Source organism: Camelus dromedarius, chromosome 16 (assembly GCF_036321535.1).
Source record: "Camelus dromedarius isolate mCamDro1 chromosome 16, mCamDro1.pat, whole genome shotgun sequence".
In the NCBI taxonomy this organism is placed as follows: Eukaryota; Metazoa; Chordata; class Mammalia; order Artiodactyla; family Camelidae; genus Camelus; species Camelus dromedarius.
This window is the reverse complement of record NC_087451.1, coordinates 25,821,296-25,847,300: the sequence shown is the minus strand read 5'-3', so window position 1 is coordinate 25,847,300 and position 26,005 is coordinate 25,821,296. Positions and strand designations below refer to the sequence as shown.

The 26,005-nt window shown below is 56.2% G+C and overlaps 2 protein-coding genes across 2 annotated transcripts in view; both read left to right on the top strand.

Moving 5' to 3' along the window:
* The window catches only part of MYO15A (myosin XVA), a 42,456-nt gene extending 41,349 nt beyond the window's left edge, over positions 1–1,107 (top strand). The window contains exon 65 of the mRNA XM_064494800.1: positions 1,006–1,107. Within this exon, the coding sequence (XP_064350870.1) occupies positions 1,006–1,107 (102 nt within the window). The remainder of the gene's footprint in view (positions 1–1,005) is intronic.
* Positions 1,108–4,701: 3,594 nt separating this feature from the next.
* ALKBH5 (alkB homolog 5, RNA demethylase) lies at positions 4,702–25,286 on the top strand. Its single transcript, XM_010993594.3, has 4 exons — positions 4,702–5,640; positions 13,294–13,374; positions 22,718–22,873; positions 23,637–25,286. Exons 1-4 carry the CDS (start codon positions 4,874–4,876, stop codon positions 23,812–23,814), a joined length of 1,182 nt encoding a protein of 393 aa, XP_010991896.3. The 5' UTR covers positions 4,702–4,873; the 3' UTR covers positions 23,815–25,286.
* Positions 25,287–26,005: the final 719 nt, after the last annotated feature.

Genomic DNA, 26,005 nt, shown 5'->3' with positions numbered 1-26,005 from the left:
ACGTAGCAGAGGCTCGAGTGGGCGGACAGATGGAGGGACAGATGGATGGATGCAGGAGGAGGAGGCCTTTGCAGCGCCCACCTCCCTCACCTTTTTATGCTGCCGACTCTGTTCTGCCTCGGGCACATGTGTATGGAGGACACATTTATCTATTAGTTCATTAATTTACTAGTTCTTCCAACATGTAGCCAGCGAGCATCGCTATATGCTGACCTCAGCAAAGAGCACTTCAGAGTGTGGCCTTGGGTTCAAGCCCCACCATCTGCCAGCTGTGAGGTCTGGGGCTGCACGGCTCTAGCCTCAGTTTCTTCACTGGTGGAGGGGGTTCTCAGAGCATCTGCCTCAGAGGGACACTGTGGGGACCAAGAGGGACAGGACACGGGAGGCCTCGGCACAATGCCTGGTGCATGGCTGCTGCCCAGGAAGCGCTGTCCTCATTATTTCTGCCCTCTCAGAGCAGCCCCCCAGCCCCCGGAAATTCCTGGGGGGCTCCAACACTGGCCGTGGTCTGAGAACCATTCTCACAGGCTGATTTTCCCCAGTTCCCCACTGCCTGCCCCCACCCCCTACCCCAGGCAGGAGCCCTGAGGTTGGATCACAGCTTATTCTAGGCTGTGGGTATCAGGTGGTAACCATGGCAACACATAGTTAGAAACCACTTATTGATGGGACTTTTTTTTTTTAATGGAGGTATTGGGGACTAATATTTTTTAAATCTCAAGGGTTTATGTGTAGACTCTCATGGCATCTTCACCACAGCCCTGTGAGGCAGGCCCTGGTAAACTGAGATCCCACAGGTGAGGCCACTGAGGCTCAGAGACGTGTGGTCACAGGTCACATGCAGCAGAGCCCACAGATGCACCTGCTCACCCCTCTGCCTGTAACCCAGCATTCCGCTTCCACCTGCTCCTCCCAGGGCCCTGGGGGAGTTGAGGACGAGAGAGGTGGCTCACCCCAGGTGAAGGTTGGGAAGTGTCAGGAGGGTGTGGACTCTGTCTCTTGCAGGGCCTGGAGCTGTGTCGAGTGGTGGCCGTGCATGTGGAGAACCTGCTCAGTGCCCGGGAGAAGAGGCTCACGCTGCCTCCCAGCGAGATCACACTGCTCTGACCTGGCCTCTCCAGCTCCCTCTGCGGAAGCCTTGCTGTGTGACCCCAGGGGAGTTACTGGGCCAGAACCTGAGGGGAGACCAGGAGGCAGTAGGCGGAGCGCCCCAAGTCCCCAGGAACCAGAGAAGACCGATCCAGAGTTGGGATGGAATTGCAGCGTGCAGACTTAAGTCAGATAGCAGGAAGAACTTCCAAAGGCTGGTGGGTGGGGCCTCCTGCCATGGCCCTGCCCTGACTCCTGCCTGCAGCAGGGAAGCTCCACACCAGTAGCCTAGAGGAACTGAACTTGACTTCGATTTCCCTGGGAGCTGATGTTGGGATCCGCTCCATCTCCATGTCCTGGCTGCTCACATGTCCTCCTCGGGTGCCCCCAGCACTGCCCCTCAGCTTGGATTTGTGGCCCTTGGTCATTTCTGTGCAAATAAAAGTTAGGCCTGGCAGTTTTTCCAGTTGTTGAGTGACTGGAAAACAAGCCTGAGGGAGGAAGCAGGAGTTGGGAGGCCTAGTTGTGCCCCTAATCAGAGCTTCCAGCAGAGACATCTGTCTTTCCCTTTTACCTGCAGACCCTTTCCCCCAACCCCACACTCTTTGGGTAGCCCCAACCCCAGGTCCCCGTCACTGGATGGGCCACACAAGGTTTGAGAGTGGTATAGTGGAGGGAGAGAGGTGTTTCGTGTCAGCAGCTTGGGGGGGGGGAGAAATCTGGGAAAGGGCTTCCCACCAAATGGGATATTGGGCTTGGGTTTTGAAGGATGAGTAGGAACTTGCTAGAAATAGATGAAGGGAGAGGGAAATGAGCATTCTAAACAGAGAAAGCAGTGAGTGGAGAGGCCTTTGGGGATTCAGAACGCAAGTGGGCAGTGGAGGGAGGCCCCAGCAGCTGCAGTGCAGGGAGCTGACTGCCTTCGGGGCCCCGGCCACACCATGGCCGGCCTGCAGAACTGTGAGGTGGGTAGTGCCTGCGGGCTCAGCGTGGGAGGACCAGAATGCCAGGATTTCTGGATTTCAGGACCTGGGCCTTGAGGCATAAGGCTCATGTCTTAGCAGCTGTCCTGGGGACTCAGTGGTGGTGTCAGCAAGGTGAGCCTTCGTCAGAGGTAACAACCCCCAGGAGGCAGAGCGGGAAGACTCGGGGGTGGCAGGAGGGTCGGAACCCACTGTGTCCCCCAGACCCAGGAAGAAAGGAACTCCAGGTGGACTAAGGGAGGTCCAGAGGAGAAGGAACCGGGCCCTGGGGTTCCCGGCCTAGCATGGGGTGAGAACAGTACAAGAGAAATATCTGGAAGGCCTGGGAGCCTGAAACAGTCCTGCCATGTCTTCATGGGGAACTGAGGCCCCCAGAGGTGAAGCGAGTAACCATTAGTTGGTTTAACCAAAGTTCAAATGCAGGCAGGCTGGCTCCAAGGTCCTGCTGCCTCTCACTGAGGCTCGAGGCTCTGAGCAAGGGAACGCCTCTTTGGCAGTGTCTGATGGGAGAGGCTGTTTATCCCTGGAGAGGAGGTAACTCCCGTTTGCCTGGGGCAGGGGATGGGGGCCGAGCTGGCTCCTCGGGTGCCTCTGGGAGGACTTTCTGATCACTGAGGTAGCGAGCTCCAGGTCAACAGGTGTGTGAGCAGAGTCTGATTTCCTGTGTTGGAGGGGAGTTTAGAGGTGGGCACTGGGATTCTGAAGGGCCTGAGCCCTCATAGCCAAACTGCAAATATGCAGGCAAGGGGGCCCTGTGCAGGCGTTTGCACGTTGTGGCCGGGGCAGGACTGGGGCTAGAGCGCCAGCCTTGCCCACAGGCCACCTTCTCATCACCTGCAGCCGCCTTCCATCACCAGCACCAACAGCACCGCTCCAGGCTGGGTCTGAAAAGGGCAAGAGCCAGTTCAGTACAGGCTTCACACCTGTCCCATTTACCCCCTGACCTGCTACTGCTGCTTCTTGGAAGGGAGGGTCCCCTGGCAGGGAGCGTGGTGGCAGTGGCAGGTCCCAGGTGTCCAGACTTCCCCACCCCACAGGCTGTGCTGGCCTGGCCTTGCCCAGTCACCACACAACCACCCCCACCTCCCAGCAGGGACTGGTAGGACCCTCCGTTTACGGTGTGGAAACAGGCCCTGATTCGAGGCTGGCCGTCCTCTCTGCCTAACGTACAGGACTTCGTCTCATCCTCGCAGCCACCGTACGCGGCGGGCACTAATGTTATTCCCGTTTTACGGACCGCAAGGCCGAGCTACCGCGCGGGGAAGTCACTCGCCCAGGGTCGTACGGCCTGTCGGGAGGTCAACATTCAAACCCAAGTCCGCCGGGTGCCGGCGTCCGGAGCGCAGGCCCCGGCGAGCTGGGGTGGGGTGGACAGGGCGCGGAGGCACACTGGTCTCGAGCTCCACGGCCAGGGAGGCGAGGCCGCGGAACCCGACATGCATTTCATCTCACTGAGAACCTGGGAAGGCGGCTAGGAAGGCGCGAGCTGAGCCTCCCGCGATCTCAGGGAAGGAGACGGTGGGAGGACCAGGACGTACGACCGCGCGTGCAGCCCGGCGGTCAGGCGGGGCCGGGGGTCTGAACAAAGGCCCGGGCGCCGGGCAGGGCGGGTGCCCGGTCCCCGGCCCCCGGCCCCCCTGCCGTCGGGAGGCGCCTGGCCGACGAGGGCCGCGCACGCGCCGCCGCCGGGACGTGACTCGGGGAACGTCCACGCCGGGCGGCGGCGGCGACAGCTGGGCGGCGTTGGCGGCCGCGGCCGCGGCCGCCGGGCACGGGGCTGGGCCGGGGGCTCTCGGCCTCGGAGTCTGAGCGTTTTCTTGCGCACTGAGGGTTTCCCTCGGTCTGGTCTCCACTCAGGCACTCACTTAGCCACCCGCTCACCCTTCAGGGGTCCTCGCCGCCCGCCCCGCAGCTAATTAGGTGACGGATGCAGTCACCAAGGCGACTGCCGGATTGACAGACATGCGCGCCAACCAGCTTCCGGAAGCTGCCGTCTGGGCCCGCCCAGCGCGTGGCCGGTGGCCCAATGACAGAAGCGGAAGCGCCAAAGGGGCGGTAACAGGGCAGTCTAGGTTGTGGCGGTTCCTCGGTGATTGCGCGCTGGGGGCTGAGGCGATTTCGGGCATTCAGACGATGTCGTGACGCAGCGTGGCGACAGCGTTGACGGCGTGAGCACACCCCTGCGGAGGGAGCCTTGCGGCCACGGAGGTGGCGCTGCGAGGAGGCAGGCTGCTGTTTGGCGGTGCTCGCGGAGCCCGTCAGCGGGTGGGGGAGGGGCGGTGGACGGCGAGAGGCCCCCGTCCGCGCGTGCGCCGGTACCTTCGCTGACCCGGCCGCACGCGCGCGCATGCTCGCTGCGCGCGGAGCCGCGGTGGCTGGCCGCACTGCGCGTGCGTGCGGAGCAGCCCGCTGAGGAGCGGCGCTGGCGGACGTCGGGCGGGCGGGTGGCCGTGACGTCGTGAGGAGCGCTTTAAAGTGCGGGCCGGGCCGGGCGTCCGAGGGTCCGGCCGGGAGTCGGGCCGAGCGTCCGCGGCCGCCGTCCGCGGCATGAGGCGCTGCCGGCGCCCCTGCCCGCCGGAACTCGGAGAAGGCAGAGGAGGAAGCCTGGTCGCCGCCGCATGACCCACCGCCCCTGAGGCCGACGCCGCGCCGCCCCTCGACGCCCCTGACGGGCGGTCCGGCCTCGCACGCGGGCCTGGCGCTGAGGACCCCTTCGGCCCGGGGCCCGGGGCGCGGCCCCCAGAGCCATGCCCGGCCGCCCCGCCCGCCGCGGAGGGCCCTAGAGCAGCGTCGCGGGGGCCATGGCGGCCGCCAGCGGCTACACCGACCTGCGTGAGAAGCTCAAGTCCATGACGTCCCGGGACAACTACAAGGCGGGCAGCCGGGAGGCCGCGGCCGCCGCCGCCGTGGCCGCCGCCGCCGCCGCCGCCGCCGCCGCGGCCGAGCCCTACCCGGCATCCGGGGCCAAGCGCAAGTACCAGGAGGACTCGGACCCCGAGCGCAGCGACTACGAGGAGCAGCAGCTGCAGAAGGAGGAGGAGGCGCGCAAGGTGAAGAGCGGCATCCGCCAGATGCGCCTCTTCAGCCAGGAGGAGTGCGCCAAGATCGAGGCCCGCATCGACGAGGTGGTGTCCCGCGCCGAGAAGGGCCTGTACAACGAGCACACGGTGGACCGGGCCCCGCTGCGCAACAAGTACTTCTTCGGCGAGGGCTACACGTACGGCGCCCAGCTGCAGAAGCGCGGGCCCGGCCAGGAGCGCCTCTACCCGCCGGGCGACGTGGACGAGATCCCCGAGTGGGTGCACCAGCTGGTGATCCAGAAGCTGGTGGAGCACCGCGTCATCCCCGAGGGCTTCGTCAACAGCGCCGTCATCAACGACTACCAGCCCGGCGGCTGCATCGTGTCTCACGTGGATCCCATCCACATCTTCGAGCGCCCCATCGTGTCCGTGTCCTTCTTCAGCGACTCGGCTCTCTGCTTCGGCTGCAAGTTCCAGTTCAAGCCTATCCGGGTGTCGGAACCTGTGCTTTCCCTGCCGGTGCGCAGGGGGAGCGTGACTGTGCTCAGGTAACCACCTGGGAGGAGGCGGCAGCCAGTGGGAGCCCGCGCTTTGCACTTCTGCCCCATTCTTCTGTTTGCGGGGTGGGGTGAGGGGCAGGGTGGTGGTGGAGAAGCGGGGAAAGGGGTCTGCGTTTACGACACGTGCAGTGGGAAAGCAGGGAACAGGTCTAGAATTCTAGTATTGGAGGCCAGTTTTGACGAGGTCACGGGCTTGGCCGAGAACTAACTTAAAGGCATCTTTCCAGAAGATTAATTTTAGGAGCTTCTTTCCTTTTGTGATTTTTTAGCAAGTCACTTTTCCTCTTGGGGCCTTCATTTCCAAATCTGTTTTTTTTTTTTATTTTTTTATTAACCAGAATTATTATCTGAAAGTCTTTCCAACACTATTAGTCTCGGGTTGGTTGGTTTTTTTTAACGAGAATGTATTCCTGGATTCCTTAGAAGAGAAGATAGTCACAGAGAAAGGCTCCTGAGAGTATTTAACTGATACACGGTCTCCATTCCCAGGAGGGGCAGTGACTTCCCTGGTGTTGAATAGATTAGTGGTTGGGCTGGGAATGGTGCAGCAAGCTTAAAACTCAGTCTCTTTTGGCTGCGGAAGTGCCCATTCGTTCTTTTGAGAATGTGTTACCTGTCATCAGGACCATATGAAATAAAATAAAGCTGGTCTCTTTACCTGATATTTGGCCTTGTAGTTGTGTAAGCAGAACTTAGGTTCTTGGCCTGTTTTGGGTCCCACATCCTGCTGAGAATTAGCTCAGTACCCTGGCCCCTGGAGAAGATTGCCTGCTGGAACACCTTTGCTGTTTATACAAGCAGAAAATTTATTTGGAAGCTGCCTCCTTCCATCCCTGAAACAAGTAAATCTAGCAGAGTACTTCAGTAATCCCCAAAACCTCTTAGGAGATCTAGACTGCAGCTGTTCAGAGCAGCTTGGTTGACCACCAAATTCTAGTACAGGATCAGGACACACTGCGGTCTTGTTGTGAGCAGCTTAACCTCTGAGGTTCGCTCAGTGCCATGGGCTGCGTCCATGGGGAGAAGCAGGGTCTGGGGGGCACTTTTAATAGCGTGAGACGAGTCTTAGATCTCATTTAAGTTGAACAGCTGAGACTGCTTCCATATCTGGGAATGGCAGCAGAGTCTTGTGGTATCCAAGGTCTCCTGATGGGAAAGTTTGGGAAGTCAGTGGCAGCAGAAACAATACTTCGGCTTCCTTATGCATCAGAAGTTAGAGGGCCACTCACCTCTCAGCTGCCCCCTTGTCATTTGGGCTTCCAAGCTTCTCCTCAGATATGTGAGGTGCTCCCAGATTTGAGATAGGATTTCCAGGGAAGACTCTCCCCAGTGGTCTGCTGTGTAAGGCAGTTTGGGGTCAGTCTTCATTGAAGGGTTTTCATGCTAAAAGGGTCTCACATGAGGGCCACTTGGTCTCTTAACGGGATATTAATTTCCCACATAGTCACACGTCCTCAGGGTTGTAGCAGAGGGTCTAGCAATGGTCAGGTGTGTGAAGGGGAGGTCACAAGAGGCAGTTTGTGACTTTGAGAGTCCCCTTCCCTCCAGCACACACACACCCTGTATTGAAGAGAAGTTTCAAGTTCTTAAAATGCAGGTCTGTTAGTGATCAGCAACAGGATTGCATCATCAGGAAAATTCTCTTCATCTTTTCCTTAGAATAATAAAGCCCTCAAGCTTTCCCAGTCTGTTCCTCCTGGATCCTAACTTGGCCGTGGAGTAAGTGTGGGAGGCTCAGCCGTGTCCTGAAAAATGTTGCCCCAGGCTTTGAATCCAGCTCTCCTCTTATTTGCTTTGGGATCTTGTGGGTGTTTTGTGAGCTAGCTTTCTCATCTGTAAAGTGGAGGTGATGCCAGCTTCCAAAGCCTGTTGGAACTCAGTGTGGTGATTTGGTGTCTGATGGAGGACCTAGCGCAGGGTAGACCCTTAACTGGGTGCTTTCATACACAGCCGTCTAATGCTCCCTTGTTCTCTTGCTGGGGAAGGGGCTAAGGGTTTGGTGAAGCCTTAAACAGGGCTCTTCCGTTCACGGAGTTCACTGCCCAGTGGAGGCCACAGACAGGTAGTTATAGCCCAGGAAGGTAACTGATGGAGCACATTGTTGGGGGACATCTTGGTCTGCTCTGGAGTTTGGAATTTTTTAGGAGGAAGTGAGCTGTACCTTGAAGGTTGACTAGGAGTTAGCCAAGCAAGGAAGGTGGGGGTGGAGGGAGCGCACAAGTCTATGGTGACAGTAGCCAGGGAGTAGACATAGGTGAGGGGGAGATGCTGACTTGAGGCAGGTGGAATTCATTACTAGTTCTCTGCTCCAGCCTGGACCTAAAGTGGAGATTCTGGTGAGGCGTGCCTGGTAAAGCTCTTGGTTAGAGCTTCTCCACAGCAGTGCTGTTGACATCTGGGCCTGGTGAATTCTTTGCTGTGGGGACTGGCCCGTGCGTTGTCGGATGTCGAGAAGTATCCCTGGCTTCTGTCCACTAAATGCTAGTAGCACCTTCTCTGACAACCAAACATGTCTCTAGACATTGCCAGGTGTCTCTTGGGGGTAAAATCATCCCCACCTGAGAGCCACTGCTGTCAGGTTCTGGACACCCTACTAATTTAAATCCCCTGGCACCTGCTCACTTAGCACTCTCAGCTTACTTGGTGTGCAGGTGGGTGAACACCTGCCTGTTAGTGCCTCTTTTCAGATCCTGCTCAGGCTCTTCCCCAGACTGCTACAAGGGGATGCTTTCTTTCACTTACTGGTGTGTCTCCCAGCCTCAAGGTGATGAGCTGTAAAGCTGCAGATTGGAAGGGGCTGATGAAGACAGTGCTTCTCTGCAGATGGCGGTGGGGGGGGGTTCTAGTAATTCGCATATGACTCAGACGCCTTGTTGGTGGCAGTGATGTCTGTACCCATCCAAGGTACCATGGCAGAAATACAGTTTTATATTTAATAGTTGTTAGCACAGATCTTGGTGTATGGCAGACATTGACTCAGCAGTGTCTAAACGTGGGCATTTAGAGCACAGCTTTGCAGACCCTTCTGGAAGTGCTTCAGACTTCTTTCCAAACCCAGTTGGCAATTTTTTGTTTGTTTTTTGGGGTTTTTTGGTAACCTTCCCATGTTGGGCTTGAGTGGGTGCTCTCTTAATGCTGTTCTCTAGGGCAATAAATATTTTTTAACCTCCTCTTTATAATCAGTTCATCCTGCATTCCTTCGTTTGTTCTCTGTAGGTTAAATGACAGATTAAAACAGATTTCAGTTGGATTAATTAGAATAATTACCTTAAGGCTAATTGCTTTCTTGCTGCTATTTTTAATCACTGTTGCATGGTTGGTCTGTGGTTGTGGTGGCCACATGCCCAAAGACCCAGGCCTTAGCCACCTGTCTGGAAATGACTATTGCCCAGTCGTGGGGCACGCAGAGCCTGTGACTTCCAGATATCAGTTGATGTTGGGTGGAGCGGGCACCCCTGTCAGTTCTGGGCTAAGGGTTGATCTTGCTCAGCTGGTTGAAAGCAAAATTTAGCTTTCTGGCTTAATATAGTTGGGAATGTAGGGCAGATAGGTGCTGGGCCACATCTCTGGAATCTTCTGATTCTGTGGGAGGGGGGGAACCTGGGAATGAAACCAGAGGTGTTTATTCTCAGGAGGATCTCTGGGCCAGGGGGTGTTGGCTGGCCTTGGTTCTGCCAGGTCTGACAAGATGGCAGAGGGCAGCAAAGGAAGGAAAGCTGACTTCTTAGTCATGAAGCTCAGAGGTAGCAAAAAATAAATAGGCCATAAAAGTTTCAGGGCCGGCTGGCCATTTTCAGCCGGGCCTTGGTGTGCAGGCTTTGCTGAGATAGGATGCTGGCTCTCTGGAGGCACGGGTTCGCCTTGGTGGACTTCTTCCATGCAGGGGGTACGTGTACGCATGTCCTTTGCCGAGGTCATTGAGGCCCCCAAGGCAGACTAGACCTTGTCAGCAGGAAACATGGATGGGCTTTTCTTCCTACTCCTCGTTACCTACCCGTCCCCCTGCTCCCAGCAAAAAAACCGAAAAGCAGAAACCAGTGTAGCATAGACACCAAAACCAAGAGTTTGTTTGGAGTTCCAGTGCTACTGTTTTAGCTGTTTGACTTTGGGCAAGTTACTTAACTTCTCTGGGCCTCAGTTTACCTCTGGAAAATGGGGCTATTGCTGTCCTTGAGTTGTTACTGAAGATTGCATTTCTTTAACAGTGTTGAAGGCTTGAGATTCAAATGAAGTATCTCAGGAGGTGAGCTTCCTCTGCTGAGCTGCTTTCTGTTTATTTCTTGATGTGTACAGAATTAGGACTTGGAGCAGGTTGATTTTCTTCCTTCTGGGTTCAGAAAGCCCTAAGACTTCTCATAATGTTAGGCTGTGTGTCATTTTGGAGGTTCAGGTGTGGTTGTAACTTGAGCCTGAGCTCACAGTCCTGTCCCTGTGCCCCAGGTGGTTGGGCTGCTGCCCCTAAAAGCCTAAGCGAGGTCCTGCAGGCCTGTGGGGCCTGCTCATGGGTGCTGCCCAGGGCAGGGAGCTCCAGCTGGAGGGAGGCTGTCATTAGGCAGTCTTTGGCCAGTTTGTCCGTCGTTGTCTGGCTCTGTTCTGTCCTGGGAGTAGAAGAGGAATGGTGGCCACCTTGGAACTATGCCTTAACAACTCTGTCTCCAAGCCTGTCCTCTCGAGGAGAGGTATGCAGTCCTGCACAGCCCCTTATAAAGAGTCTTCCAGACTTCTTTGACCTGCACCTGATCATCTGTGGAAGGACTTGCTGCAGGCTGTTTTGCCGATGTAGAAACTGAGTCTTCAAAGCAATAAAAAGTTGAGCACGTTTCATTTAGTGTTCACTACGTGCAGAGGTGAGTAAGGCCTTTGCAGAGCTTCGTCTTACAGGAAAGACGCAGTTTCCACCAGGCTGAACAGTAGCAGGTGAGGGGCTCCGGTGGGCAATGTGTGGGAAACCCAGCCTGGGGGACTTGAGAAAAGCTTCCCAGAAGAGGAGAGATTCTCAGGAGGCACTCTAAGGTATAGTCCTAATGGGTGACAGCCAGGTTCTGTTGCTCTGAATGCTGTGGCAGGCTGGCCCCTGCTGCATGGGGTTGGGGGAACTTGGGAGGCTCAGCCCAGGCCAGTACCAGCACGAGGTATTTCCTCCTCTCCTTTCCCTATGAAAACAAAAGATCAGGAGGCACTGAAACTTTCTTCATGCCAAGGGTAGGGCTGGACCTAGGGCATATTAAATTTCAAGCTGGCAGACTGAGACTTTCAGTTTCTCTTGTAGCGAGTAGGTTTCTTAGTGGTAAATAACCCTCTGTGGTTTTTGCTGGACACTTTCTGCTGAATTTTGGGCAGAAGAGCTTCCCTTGGTCAGGACTTTGAGCCTCCCACTCCCAGCAGAGGCTGATACTCTGAGGAGGGGTCAGTAGACTGTGTCAAGCTGCCAGGAAGTTCTGGAAGACCAGTGCTCGTGAGCTGTTCAGGTCGGGGTCAGTGAGTGCTGTGGTCATTTCTGTGGGCCTCTGCAGTCCTGCCTCTGCACTAGTTCTGAGACCTGGGCTCGGTGGCAGGAACCTGGCTTGGCTTGCTCTTCATTCTAGAGCCCTTTGGGAGGGAGGTGGGGGCAGTTAAAATTTGGCCAACATCTTGCGTTGCTCCTTTTGCATTATGGAATGTGGCTCCTTGTTGAAGATGGCAAACCAGGGACCATGGCAGGCCCTACAGCCAAGTCAGACAGATTGGTGACACTTGTCAGCAGCAGGGAAGGTTGCCCGCAGCCAGGACTGCAGATTCAGGCCTCAGAAATGTGCCTCTTTGGGAAAGTCCTGTGTTTATTTGGGACTCTCCCAGTGGAGTGACAAGAGAGAGCATAGAACAAGATTTAGAGCTTCTAGCCCAGGGGATGGGGCCCAGGAGGTCTCTGCTGGGGGGCATGGATCAAGGTGGTCTGGGGCCCCGGCTTGTGTCAGATGCTCAATAAATGGGAGTGGGGCCCCAGGCACCCTGCATTATCTAACTGAATTCTCACAGAAGCCCTGTAGGTAAGCTGCCACTGCTCCTCTCCGGAGCACCAACCACGAAGATGTATAACTATAATTCTGCCTGGGTGAGGGGGGCACTGTTCCCCTTTTAAAATGTCATCATTTGTGGCCACAGAGGAATGCCTAAGTTAGCATAATCACATGACCACCTCAAAACCTACTGATGCCCCTCCAGATGGAGACCTGAGGTTTCTGCCCAGCATGTCAGCTAAGGCGACAAAGCTCAGGTTATAACCTAGGCCTCTTCAACTCCTCGATCCCTATGTGGCATTTCTCTGTGGGCCTACAGATGTTAATAGGTGTTATTTGAGAGAAGGTTCTTTGGTCAGTGCTCAGTTAAAGTCAGGAGACTTTTGCTGTAGTAATTCTTGGATCCTTTAACAATACTAATGCTTTTTTAAGCTCCTCAATATTTTCCAAATTGATTTGACTGTGGACATTTGTCCATCGTATCTTGTGGGACTGGTGTTGACAGAGAAAATTGAAAAACTCTGATTTAGGAGCAGCTTGGAGGGGAAATCCCCAAAATAAAGGTCCTTATCTCTGCCTCCCTGGCTTGGCCTTAGATCAGATTTCTGAATCAGAAGTGCTTCTCTCTTAGACTTTAGTTTTCATTTGCTCTTGCATCCAGTTCTTGCCCACGTTGGGTCAACTTGGCCATTTTGAGGAGTCCTTCCTAGGCCTGGAGTGTTTCTGACAGTTTCTCCATGTCTTCAGCTGCCCGTGAGAAGGGAGCTGATTGGCAGCTGTAAGGAGGAAGGTTTGTAGTCTGGGGGTGTCAAGGGAGTCCTGAGCAGGAGGAGGCCGAGAAGGTGCTCACCTCCCGCTAGGCCTGAGGCTGTTGGAACTGCCTTGGCTCAGTGGAGGGACTTGGGTGATGCCTCTTGGGTGCTGTGCTCCCAGCAAGGGTGTGCGAGGGGCTCAGGAAGCTGAGTTTATGCCCAGAGTTTCAGGTCAGAAAGACATTAGCTGTGAAGAGGACAGTCATCTAGCCACAGTCACTGGTCTGAGTAGTTTTAAAAATCATGTATCTTGATGAAACTAAGTATTTGAATGTGATGGGAATTCTTAAAATATTCCAAACATAGCTGTCTTCAAGATTCTGGATCCCCCCAGATGAAGCTTTTTGAAAGGTTTTTTTCCAAGGGACAAATTTTCTTTTCGAACATTGCAGCCTTAGTTCTCTCTGGTGACTCAGTGCTGCCGGTGTCTGCTTTGGCCTCCTTTGCGAGCCCAAGGTGGGGAGGGGGAGAGGCACTTCTTGTCTTTTCACCAGCGTCTGGCCCAAGTCGTTCCATCAGCCTCCAAAGCCACTGAAGGTGTCCCTCTAGGGGGCCCTTTGAAAGAAGGGCTCCTGGTCTGTGCAGGGAGATTCCTGCTTCAGCTTCTGCTTTAAGACCTGCCTTTACGTCACCCCAGGTGTTTCTTTAAGTGGTTTCTGGGTGAGAGCGTCCTGGTGCTTAACATGTTACTTGTTTCCTTGTTAATCTTGGAACCTCTCAAATGGTGGGGCAGGGGTGGCTATAGGACCTGGACCATATTTCTGTCTCTTTACCCCCAAGAGCTCTGGTTGTCTATCCCCCTCCACACTCACGTGCTCTGTGTTTGTTTTCAGTGGCTACGCTGCTGATGAAATCACTCACTGCATCCGGCCTCAGGACATCAAGGAGCGCCGAGCTGTCATCATCCTCAGGAAGTAAGTGCTTGGCGTCTGGAGACGCAGGTCTGGGCTCCCGGAGGACCTGGCTCCTCTGTCAGTAGCATGGCAGCCTGACGCCTGGGCGAGGGGGAAGGCTGTAAGGAGGTCTCATACCTTTTGATTTGAATTCTGTGAGAATAAAGCTGTTTTTGTCTTTTCTTTATCAGAAAATTAAGTTCTGTGGCTGTTTAACTAGGGAGTTGAGGGCTGAGCAAAACACATGTTCCCCAAGTGTTTATGGGCACAGTCTTGAGACAAGATTTGGGGAACACTTCCAGACCCCGCCCCCCCACCTCTTCTTTCCCCACTGCCTTGGTTCTGATTTGTCACGTGTGCTCTTACTGAGTATTTTTAGATTGTGCCTTAGCAGCTTGCTTTAAAAATGCCTGGGTTTTCCCTTCTGGGAGGAGTGGGGAGTGAGGAGGGGAGTGAAGGTGGGGTTGGGCTGCGGTGCTCTGCAGGCGCATGGCTGGTGGCTGTTCCTCCTCCTCTGGCCAGGGGTCAGGGGTATGCTGACCAGCATTGCCAAACCTGGCCTCTCCAGCACTTCTTGTCTTCCTGCTCAGAGGGTGAATGGACCTAGCCAAGCAGATGCTGGGGCAGGATAATCCTGCTTTGAGGCTCGAGTCCTGAGAGGCCGGCTGATTACCTGGTGTCATGTAGACCTCAGGGAGCAGAGCAGGACCAGTGCCAGACCCAGGCTGGAGCAAGATGCCTTGTAGCTCGCCTTTTTTTTTTTTTTTTTAAATTTAAGTAGACTTTATTTTTTTAGAATAATCTTAGATTCACAGAAGGCTGTGAAGACAGCAGGGGGTCCCCCCGTGCCCCGGACTCCACTTCCCCTGCTGGTGACACCTTACATCGGGGAGGGGGCGCGCTGACTACCGTCGAGAAACCAAACTGATCTGTGATGATTCACTGAAGTCCATCCTGTGTCCAGATTCCCTGGCTTCCCTCACGTCCCTTTTGTGTCCCGGGATCCCACGTCACCTCAGGTCCTCTCCGCTGTGACAGTTTCTCAGACACGCCTTACTCTCACACACTGCGTAGAACACTTGGGCGTGTCTGGTGTTTCTCTCCTGGTTACACTGGGCTCCGGGTTTTGGGAGGAAGTGCCGTCTCCACACGTTTCCAGTTACGCTGATCTTGAGCGCCTGGCTGAGGCGGTGTTCGTCAGGCCTCTGCCTCTCAAGTCACTGCTGTCCCCTGCGCACACCGTCCTCTTTGGAGGAGGTCGCTTGTGGGGCCCACACACGAGGAGTGGGAGTCAGCGCCGCCCCCGTGAGGGCGGAGTCGCCGCACAGATTCCTCGGAGCCCTCTGTGCCGGGGATTTTGTGTCTTCTCCCTTCTTGTTTGTGTCTTTAGTCCCCGTTTCCTTACGTCAGCATGGACTCACAGTATTTACTGTATGCTCAGCTTGTCCTAGTTTGGGCCATTGGGAGCTCTTTTTTTAAAGTACATGCTTAATTTTCTGGCTTGCCATCTTCAGTCTGTGACTTCGGCGTCTTGGTGTTTTGGGTCCAGAACTCCAGAGTATCATGGTAGTGACATTTCTTTGGCCTGGCTCTGCCACTTTGCCAGGTCAAAACATTGAGTCTTTGTTTTCTCATCTGTGGACCGTAGATGACCCAGACTTGTAGGACAGTCCTGTGGTGCAGGCAGAGCACTGGGCACGTAGGGGAGCTCCAGACACAGGGCAGCTTGGCAGCTGGCAGTCTCTCTCCTCTAGCTTAGGAATAGTCCCAGGGTTCATCAGAGGAGGAAGGGTTTTTGTCTGCCCTTTCAGCTTTCATTTCCTGTGATTCCCGGCACAGTCCAAAACCCAGAACCCAGATGGAACCCAAAGTGTAGCTCCCTTCTGGCCTTTCCTTCCCCGTCATTTCTTCTGAGGCTGTACCTGGCACCTACAGCTGTAGCCAGAGACACGTGGTCCACCTCAGCGAGGAGCCTGGAGAAGAACTCCCAGGATGATGTAGGACCAGAGCAGCAACTTCCCAGCTGTTCTCTTCCAGCTTATCCCGGGAAAGGCTTCACTGAAAGTGCAGATGGAAGTGGTCAAGTCATCCTTCTGACTGTCTCCTTCCTCTAGAATGGTGGCTCCCTCCCTGACTGCCCAGGCGGGATGCTCCTTGGAGCTACGCTGTTAACCCACTCCCCCTGGGAGCTTTCTGGCCAGCTGAGCCCCTGGCAGTAGTATTCTGACTTCAGAGAATGGCTGTTCGTGGGCGACTGAGGCTCTTTGACCTTCTGACTTGAGTGGGCCCAGGAACCAACTAGAGGCTGGGCTGGAGGGCAGAAGCACAGGATTTTGGTGTAAGGGGGCTGAATAGGGGTGGGGGGGTTTCCCCCCCAGCTTCCTGGGCTGCAGAGCTGGGGAAGTGCCCAGCTATAGGGAGCCAACCCAGGGGACCAGAGGGAGAGGCAAGGGCAGCTCTGTTGCCTGCAGAGAAAATCCAAGGACTGTCCATCCAGCCTTCTCTCTTGATGTTTTCCGTGTGGTCTTCTGCTCCCTTATGTTAAAGTCCCTGCAGCTCCTCATGTGGCCCGTGGACTTGTGTGCAGTGTGGCTTTGCCATCTGACCTGTTCACCTTCTGGTCCACACCTACCCCTCAAATGACCCATATATACACACAGAAGGTTGGTTATCTAGCCATCCTTCAGGGCTCAAGGGTCAACTGTTCTAACATGCAGGAAGCATTGCATCCACACTGGTAGCCCTCTCAGCTCACCCCTACCCCTTCAGACTGTCGTGGCCCAGACGCTTGCCGTTGTGAATTGCCACAGCTGTGTTCTGTTGGGGGCAGGGAGATCCCTGTTCATCTGAGTCCTGCATTGAGGCTGGTCCAGAGCAGGCACCAGAGGAGGACAGTTCAGGTTGGTGAGGAGCAGCAGCAGGTAGAAAAGGACAACCTGGTGACTAGACCAAGGCGGAGTATCCTGGCTCAGGTGCGGCCCAGGCATCAGGGACGTGGCCTTGGTGGGCGCCTGGCAGACTCGATGTCCTCGAGTGAGGCACATCAGGGTGGTGGGATCTGGGCATTGAGCTCGGCCCTGCTCCTCAGGCAGATGGGGTGGAGCCAGCCCTGCCTTCTCTTAAGTGTGGACAGAGGTTGCACAGGCTGCTGGGGGAGGACCGGGCGGCTCTGTCACTGGCTCAGGTCTGTCAGCACTGGGGTAGTCTTTCTAAGGGCCTCACAGGGAACGGTGGGCGGCCGTCAAGTGCTTTCTGGTTCAGCAAGACTCAGCTCCTTTGAACGTGGATGACGCCGAGTCTTCAGGTCCATGGTGCCTGGTCCCTCGCCAGGAGGCTGGGAGTGACCCTCGGGGAGCTTCCCTGGGAGTGCAGCCCTCAGGTTGCAGCTCAGTGTTGTAATCCATTAGGGGTCACCGCTGGTAAATGGCTTAGTGAGGCCTTGAACCTGGACCTTCTGTCCTGGGTCTGTGGCCCCTTGGTGGTCTGCACAGTGGAGCACCCAGGTGCTGCCCCTGCCCCGGTGTGTCTCGGGCAGACACTGCAAGTTGGAGAACCTGGAGCCTCACGTACAGAAGGGCCTTCTTCTCTCTTCTGCTGTGCGAGTAGAGAAGCTGATGGCTGAGCTGTTCTAAGTGACAAGGGGGCTCCTCTGTGGGGTGTGGGTGAGGCTGCAGCTGCCGGCAGGTTATCTCTTCAGTACACCCAGCTTCCCTGAATGTCCCTGTTTCCCAGGCCACACAGGGCAGGCTGCCCAGGATACATCTTTGTCGATCATTTATACTCCCGGCAGGGAAGCTGGACCTTTCTGAAGGTGTGGTTAAAGTTTTAAATTACTAATTGGAGAACCAGGTGGCTGACCATCTTCTAGTGTAGCAGGGTGTAGCAGTCACTGGGGGCGAGGGAATATTCCATCTTCCCCACAGCTGCCTGACACGCAGTCCTCAGGGGACCTTCGTGCTGCCCTATGCCAGGCACCCACCTGCTTGGTGCCCGGCGCAGAGGAGAGTGCTGCCCACACGTTACCCCTGAGAGTAGAGGATGCGAACTCTGTTGGAGAGGGGCTTAGGCAGGAAGTGAGCTGCCTCAGCTCATGCGGCTGGTCTGGAATGGTCTTTGAACATGGATTCCCGACTGGGAACGCCAAGCACCTACCATGCACAAGACCCCCGAGGCAGGCATGCTGGAGGCTGAGTGCTCCCCTGGTGCCAGGTTTGCACTTGGCTGGCGCTTTGCACACCGGTACCAGACGAGCAAAATGAGCACTGTCCTGAGAGCGCAGCGTATGTCCACCTGGGCCCCACAGGAAACAGTAGTGAAAGTGACATCCAGCTTCGGAAGGTCATTGGGACGGGCTTGGGAGATCTGGCTCCTGAGCTAGAAACTGCCCGCCAGGCAGAAAGGGTGAGTTGGAAGGCAGAAAGGTGGGGCGTCTAGAGGGCCCCTGTCATTGCAGGGATGAGGGGAAGGAGGCCCTGGATCAGCATGTCACTGGGATGTGGCTGTGGGCCCTCAGGGCCTTCCGGTCCAGGGCACCCAGGCTCTTGGTGTTCAGGAGGCCCCCCCCAGTTTGGCCTACAAGACTTGTATTCCTTCATGGTTAATCTCTCCAGTTAACCAGATAAAATGGCTCAAGGTGGCTTAGATAGCCTGTTTCTTTGCCTTTGGTCAAGTGGAGCTCAGCTCAGGGTGGGCTGGAGTTGGGGAAGGCAGCTATGGAGGTTCATTTGCCAAACATTAAACAAAGCTGGTGTGTGCCAGGCTCTGTGCTAGTGCCTGGAATGTAGTGAGTGTGGAATCTTCTCGTCCTGTTGTCCTTTGGGAGAAGGCAGACACTTAGAGCCTTGCCAGGGACTGGTCAAGGAAGGCTTTCCAGAGAAGTGTCATCTGATGTGTGGGCGCCCGGCAGGCTTCGAAGAGGCTCAGAGGAAAGGCAGGTTGGGTGGAAGAGCTGCCCTTTACAGAGGCTCGGAGCGCGAGGATGCGAGGCAGTCCATTCTGGGACACAGTGGAGATGGGTGGAGGGCCTCGTGCTGCGCAAGGGATCGGGAGGGCCCTGGGGAGCGTCGTTGTGCGGGAGCAGTGGGGTGAGAGCTTTGTTTAGGAGAGGTTGCATGTAGGAGGCTGAGCTAAGTGGCCTAATTGGTCATCCAGGCCCAGGGGTCCCTGAAGTCAGAGGGGACCCTCCCAGAAAGCAGAGCAGCAGAAAGTGAGGCTGCATGTGGAGGAGGGGAGGGTGCGGAAGGAGGGCGGGCTCTAGGCTTTGTCCCTCAGCTCTTGGTTTCCCTGACCAAGGCCGGTCCTGAGACGTTGCCCCGACTCAGACCCCTGCTGTTGCTCCTGTCCCCGTGGTTTTTGTCGACTATACCCAGGGTTGCCCACCTTTGTTCTCTTGTGAGTCTAGGGAGTGTGTGTGTCTACAACCTGCCCAAGGAATAAGGAGGCAGCGACACTGCCAGGGAGTGTGACTGGCTTGGGCTCCTGGCCTAGGCTCTGTCCCTTCTTCACAGACTACAAGTTGGTTATGTGAGCCCTGCTTTCTCAGCTATAAATTGTGGCAGTTGTGAGGCTAGGGATGATTAAACTGAGGAGTGCTGTGTGTGCTTTCCCAGTCCCTTCCTCACCATCGCCCACTCTGATCTCGATGGGTCAGGAGTAGGGGATGAGGAAGACTGTGTTCCACCGGGCACAGTGTGAGCAGAGAGGCACATGCCACAGGAGGACAGGGGAACTCAGAGCCGTGTTGTTCAGCAGCTCAGGTGCGGGAAGGCAGGCGTGGTGTCTGGCCTTCTGGTGTCCTGGAGGACAGCGGGCCCTTTCTGAGGCCTGACCTGGAGGATCCCTGAGTGCCTGTGGTCCTGGCCCTGTTGTCTGCCTCCTGGAGCCCTGGGTTACGCTTGTGTGGTATGACGTGGCGGTAACCAGGTGAGGCGACTTGGAGAACCCTTTGGGGCCTGAGTGTTTTGTGGGCCTGGGTATGGGGTGTTCTGCTAGAAGCCCATGTGCTTGGGGTGCCCTCTCTTTGGCTGATACTACTTACGTGTCCTTCAGGCCCCTTTGACCATAGCCAGTTCTTAAACCTGTGTCAGAACTGCCATGCAGGGAGAGGCAGGAGTTGGAGAGAAGCTTGATGTTGGAGGGAGGTTGGTGGGAGATGGGAGGGTTGGGAGCTTTCACAAGAGAGACAGGTGCAGGTCTGGGCTGTGTGGGGGTCTAATACCCTGAAGGGCTGGAACTTAGACCCAGGGGCCCAGGTCACTCGGTAGACAAGGAGTGCTCAGACTGGCTGGCATGCTACTCCCTGCCTCCTCACTCCATTGGCAAAGCCAGACTTGGTAGCGCAAGGGTGCTTGTGAGGGTAGAGCCAGAAGTTGTGGGTTATTGGCAGCAGGGCCTGATGTGCAGACTGGTTCCCTGTCTCCCATAAGTGGTGGTCTGCTGGGACAGCTGTCAGCTCTGCTGCAGTGAAGAAATGCCATCTGGGCTTCAGGGGCCGCCCTGGGGTAGCAGCTGTGTGACCGAGGCCAGTGACTGGGTCTCTGACTGAGTGTTGTTCCCGCCTCGACAGTGGGCACATTGGGCATAGCCCTCTGCCCCACAGTGGGCATAGTCCTCCCCCCTCACAGTGGGCATAGTGCTCCCCAGCAGCTTCTCGGAGGACGCCGTGACTGATGAAGCATGAGGGCAGCACCTGGGACAGTTGCTCCCTCCCTCTCAGGTCGCGTGTTAATGCTCGGCCATCCTCCCTTGCCTCCTAGGCCCAGTCCATGCTTCGTCCTGGGGCTTTCCTGACACACCTGGGTTCCTTCCTGTGACACCTGGATATTGACTCTGATCTGTAAGGCAGGAATACCCAGACCCTTCTGTTAAAACTGGGCTTCCTGCCTCCAAGCTTGTGACTGTCCACTGAACCCTGGCCTGCTCCCTGGGAGTTGGCTGCCCTTTAAGAGGCATGTGCTCTGCTGCTGGTGGGCTCTGGGCTGGGGATCTCACTCTCACCTGGTCTCTGGCAACTTGGTGGCTTTTTGGAAGTGGAGAGAGGGCAGGAACTCCTCCAGCAGTTCTGAGATGTACTTGTAACAGCCCTGGGGGATGTGTCAGGAGCCCTTTTGGGCCCCAGAGCTCATACCATCCCTAAAGTGGGTGCAGGTGGCTGGGTTTCTGGTGGGGCCACCTCTGACCATTGCTTCTCATGGCTGGCCCCTGATGGTGGCAGAGGTGTTGCATGGGGGAGCTGCACCCTTCCCTCTCCTCCTCTCAGGCAGCTGGACAGCAGCAGAGCTAGTCCATGTCCCTGGCCTGTCTCCCCAGCCTCTCCAGCAATCCTAGACCCATGTGAGGGGCCGACTGCCCGAGTAGCAAGCGGCTCAAGAAGGGTGGGGCCGCGCCAGGGCTCAGGTTGTGCCAGCTGTTCTCCAGCCATGGAGGTGTGGGGGCCAGGCACTCCTCTTGGTGGCTCTGCTCTTCTCTGTCACGGCCCAGAGGAAACCACTCCACGGCCCTGGGCCCCAGGGTCCTGCCCACTCGGGCTTTCCTGCCTGGGGCGTGTGCTCCCAGGCACCTGGGGGGTCTTTGTGTCGACTTATCTGGGCAGTGCCGGGGGGGGGGGCACTTTCCCCCTTGAGCTTCAGACCCTGGAGTCCTCGAAGTGGGAGTTTTTTGGCTGCTCCGCATTTGGTATGAGCTTTCAGGGATCTGAGGCTTGGCCTGCACAGACGAGGCCCTGTGGCTCCAGTGATTCTGGTTCCCACCCTCAGATCTGGGCTGGCCCAGCACCACCTCTTCCCAGTGCCCCTCAACAGAATCCTGGCCTTGAAGGAGGCAACTTGTCTTCAGTCTCTAGACCCTGAGAACTGGAAGAGGCCTTTGCTCACATGGGGAAACAGGTCCAGAGAGGGGTGGTGCCTGGCCTGGACTCTTGAGTGGCAGCATCAGGGCTGGGCCTTCTTCTTCTGGCTGCTGAGTCCTGCTTCCTCAAGTAGGGTGCCCAGAGTGGAGCCTGAGACCGGTGGGCTGGTCAATGCAGCAGGGCTCCCTCTGTATTCCTGTCTAAGAGGTCAAAGCAAAGGGGCAGGGACAGTTGCCTGCCTGTCTGTCCACCAGTTTGGGCCCGAGGATGCCAGAATATTGATTCCCTGCTGGAAAGGCGCCCCCTGCTGGCCTCCAGCGAAAGACCCCTGCCCAGGTTCAGAGCTTGGTGATTCCTGCCTGCCAGGCCTGGAGTCTCACCTGGACTAGACCTTTCTCCCAGGGCTCCCAGGATGTGTGACTTCCCTCCTTCTGACCCAGTTTTCCTGACTTGACAGCAGGACAGCCAGTGGGGGTAGGGGGAGCTGTGAGGACTGGATGCAGTCGTCCCCAGGATCCCAAGGCAGCTCTCCAGTTTCCCTCCTGCTCTCTTCCCCCAGCATCCTTGTGAGGATGTCCTTTGAGTCCTGCCTGACCACAGCACCTTCTTCCTCAGAACCAAGCTGCTACCTTGTGCCCAGCAGCCCATGGGAAAGATGCCTTCAGGGTCTTCTGCCAGCTGTGCCCCATCACTCCCTACCCCAGGCCTCTTTTCCTTGCTGTTAGCGGCCTGACTTGCTGGCCTTCTCTGTATCACACAAGAAGCCTCAGGGCTTCTTGGAGGTTTCCCAGGCCAGCTTCCTCCTGGCCTGACTTCATAAAGGACTTAGATCCCTGCCTGGACTGCCTCCTACCCAGGTTCTGTCCCTTCTTCCCCGTCCATACTTGCATGCGTTTTTCTTTCACTAGGTTCCAGTGCTTGGTGGGGTCTTTGCCTTCAAAAACCCCCTGTCCTTGGCTTGGTCACTGTCCAGAACCCGCAGAAGCTTCCAGGTGGCTGTGGCAGGACCAGAGCCAAGTGTGAATGTGGAATTGGGCCCGGGCACTCCTAGCTCTTCCGCAGCCTCAGTGTTCCTGTGTGAGAGAGCAGAGAAGCTCTGGCTGGGCCAGAGAACCTTCCTTTCTTGGTACTTGAGGACAGGTGGACGTGTCTGCTGGAGTGCGGCACCCACCGGTGGGGCCCTCGGTTCTCTAGCAGGTGGAGTGGTTGCCCCTGGGGGACCTGTGGGCCTGAGTAGGGTAAGATGGGGCCACTTTGTCCAGCTGAGAGCACCCTGGGGCTTTTCCACTGGGGCAGCAGATCCATTAGAAGTCTCCAAACAGAAGTGTTCCTATTCCCTACTGCTAAGCCTGGACTTAGGAAGGAGGGTCTTTGCAAGTCAGCTGGACCCGTCCCGAGTTGAGCCACGAGGAGACCGAAGCACAGCACTGAGACTGCCAGCCTGAGAAAGAATTGGTCTGATAGGGCCACACCCTCCCAAGAGACCCGCCAGTGACCCCACGTGCATTTCCTTTGCAGGACAAGATTAGATGCACCCCGGTTGGAAACAAAGTCCCTGAGCAGTTCCGTGTTACCACCCAGCTATGCTTCAGATCGTCTGTCGGGAAACAACAGGGACTCCGCTCTGAAACCCAAGCGGTCCCACCGCAAAGCAGACCCTGATGCTGCCCACAGGTGCTCCGCTTAGGGTCCTCAACAGAGGCCGGCAAGGCAGTGCCACAGTCTGGCTGCAGGCCAGAATGGGTGGGATGCCTGTGGTCAGTGGTTAAGAACCTTGCTTTGCCCACCTTTCCAAAGCCCTAGGTCTGGTTTTCCATGGCTAGTGGCATTCCTAGCTAAGCCTTGGCCAATGCCTGTACCTTCAGAGAGAAGGGGTTGGGCCGAGACACTGGCAGGTGGGAGTGCTTCATGGCCCTCCCATGACTTTCCTCGTCAGTCCACCCAGACAGGCACTCTTGTGGGTTATGTTAGGAGGCAAGCTTGGGACTTGGCAGATAGCAGAGGATGGTATTTAAGCTGAGGCCAGGGGGATGGGCACCTGTGGGAAGGGCAGTCTGGGCAGGAGGTACTGTATGGGCTGAAATGCTGACGCAGGAAGAACGTGGTAGTTTGGGGGGCTAGTTGGGGGTTAGTCAGCAGAGACGGGGGTGGGCATAGAGAGAAGGTGGTGGGGGTCTGAGAAGCAGAAGTTGATGGCAGGACCAGGCAGGGTCTTGAGGCTACGTTGGGGAAGGCCACCTTCTGTCCTGGGGCACCAGACTCGGAGCCGAGCAGGCCCCACAGGTAACTGGGAAGTGTCTCAAAGACCAGTGGCCACTGGCACCTGGTGGACAGGACACGATGTCAGTGCTTCAGCCAGTACTGCCCTGCGTGGAGAACCCACGAGTCGGGTGGCCCTGGGCCAGCCCTTGGGTAACGTGCACCCCTCCCCTTGCAGGCCTCGGATCCTGGAGATGGACAAGGAGGAGAACCGGCGCTCGGTGCTGCTCCCTACACACCGGCGGAGGAGCGGCTTCAGCTCGGAGAACTACTGGCGCAAGTCCTACGAGCCCGGGGAGGACTGCTCAGAGGCGGCGGGCAGCCCTGCCCGCAAGGTGAAGATGCGGCGGCACTGAGGCCGGTGCCCTCCGGGGACTCGGCCTGATCCTCACTAGCTGCCCCTCCTTTTGTTTTGTTTTGAAGGTTTTTGTTTCTTTCTTTCTATTTGATCCTTACGTTTTTTTCCTTGTTTTATTGCCTGTTAAGGCTGAAGAACAGAATTGGCTGGAATCTGGTTCTCATGTTCTCAGTTTTTCTCCTGGATGGATCTAGAGGGGACGGAAGCTCATGCTGGGGTGGCCAGTAGAGGTGTGTGGGGCAGCCATTCTCAAGTGGGGCCGCGTCAGGCTGGGTTTATTTAAGAGCATCAAAATGTTTTGGTTAAGAAAAATTCTTGTTTTGCTTTAAATGTAAATCTTCTCGGTGTTGTAAATGAAGTTCAGTCTCCTGCCCCCCATCCCCCACTGATGTCTGCGCTGGGTTGAGGTCCTGCCTGCTCTGCAGGGGGCCTGCTGCCCTCCCACCTCTCCCCTGCTCTCTGGATGCCCCCTCCTCCTGCAGCAGTTGTTCAGAATTACCCAGCAGAGGCTTAAAAAGTGCCAGGCCCTGCTGCCCCAGAGCTGTTATTGGCCAAGACCCAGGGCTCCCTCCACACCCTCTGGCCTGCTCTGCCCACGGGTCCCTGGGCTGCTGAGGGCCCGGCTTCAGTGGTCCTGATCTCTCGCCAAGAGCATGCCTCTGCTGGGTTGCTCCTTTCAAGCATATGCGTGTGATCGTGCGGAACAGTTAGACTTGCCGTGTTGGGGCCGTTTTAGGAGTTGTTTCTAGCTAGAGGGACTGGTGTCCTTCCAAGTCTAGCATTTGGGGTATGGAAAATTGTTGTGGTGTGTGGTAGGGTTTTTTCTTTTGTTCTGAGTTTTCATTTTTTTCCTTTGGTCTCCTGGCTTTTTCCTTTCCCTTTCCTTTCTCCACGGGCCAGCTCAGGCCTCTCCCTGTCAGCCCCATAGGAGGGCACCCGCCTCCTCTGTCTGCCTGCAGCACACATCCAAGGCCAGAGCTCAGGCCTGCAGACAGGGTTGGTGCCTCCTCTGTCTCAGGGGCATGGGAGCTGGGGAAGGGCTTAAAAGAAATAATAACAAAAGGAAAAAAAAAAAGCAAAGTCTTTGACAGTTTTCACCCACTCAGATCCTCGTAGGTTGCAAGGTTTTGCTGATCTGGGCTTATTGGGAACGTTTCCTTGCCAGCCAGGGCCAAGACCCAGGCCTGCTGAGAGCAGAGGCCCTCCTAGTCCCCAGGCTGCCACCATCCCAGGGGCCTAGTCTTACAGAGGCTGCAGACAGCTGGGGCAGCCACCATCAAGAAGCCCCTCTCAGGGGCCAGAACTCCTTTGCCAGCGTGGATTCCTCAAGTCGGGACTGCATAACTAAAGCAGTTGCAGTTTTATTTTTTTTACAGCTTTTTTCCCAAAAATGATTTGTAGTTGTGTGTGCAGCACTTTGCCCTGATATGTGTGCTCTACAATAAAAACCAAATCTAATATATTTTGAAACAGTGGTCTGATGCTGTCGTAAGAAAGGACTTGCCTTTGGTTCTTCCTTAACCCCTCTGTGTTGTCCTGAAACTCTGAGGGGCGGGGTGGCGGGGTCCATTGTCCACCAGGAACCCAGGGGACAGCAGCAGTTGCCGACACAGGGTTGAGGGCAGACTTGCCCAGTGCCTTTTCTCCACTGCAAGGAGGATGGACTTCGTAAGCCTTACGTCCAGGTGGCCAGGAGCATACCCTGCTGAGTTCTGGAAGCCCTTCTTCCTGGGGGTGGTCAGAGGGGCTGTGAGCTGGTGGAGAAGGAACATGGTGTGAGCAAAGGCAGGGGAGAGCCTGGCCTTTGAAGAAAATATGCAAGAGGTTTTGCTTATTAAACAAATCCTTGAGTTTGAACTATTTGCTGGCCAAGTCCTCCCTGTGGCCCAGGAGGGAGCAGAGCTCTCGTGGCCCGTGTTTTCAAGATCGTGCAGTAGAGCTGACAGCTGTGGGGACTGGCATCTCCAGAGGAGACCCTGGAGCCGAGAGGGGAAGGTCCAGACTGTGGCTGAGGTGGCACCTCCCCCATGCTGTGCCTGCGCCTGGATCTGGGGTCATGGGATGGGGGCTCATGGAGGGCGATGCTGCTGGGAGACTCTGCTGCAGCTGTGACAAAGCCAGACCCAGGATCTTCCTGGTCTGAGTGAATGAGGCTCTTTGCCCTACAGGATTGAGGGACAGGAGGCTAG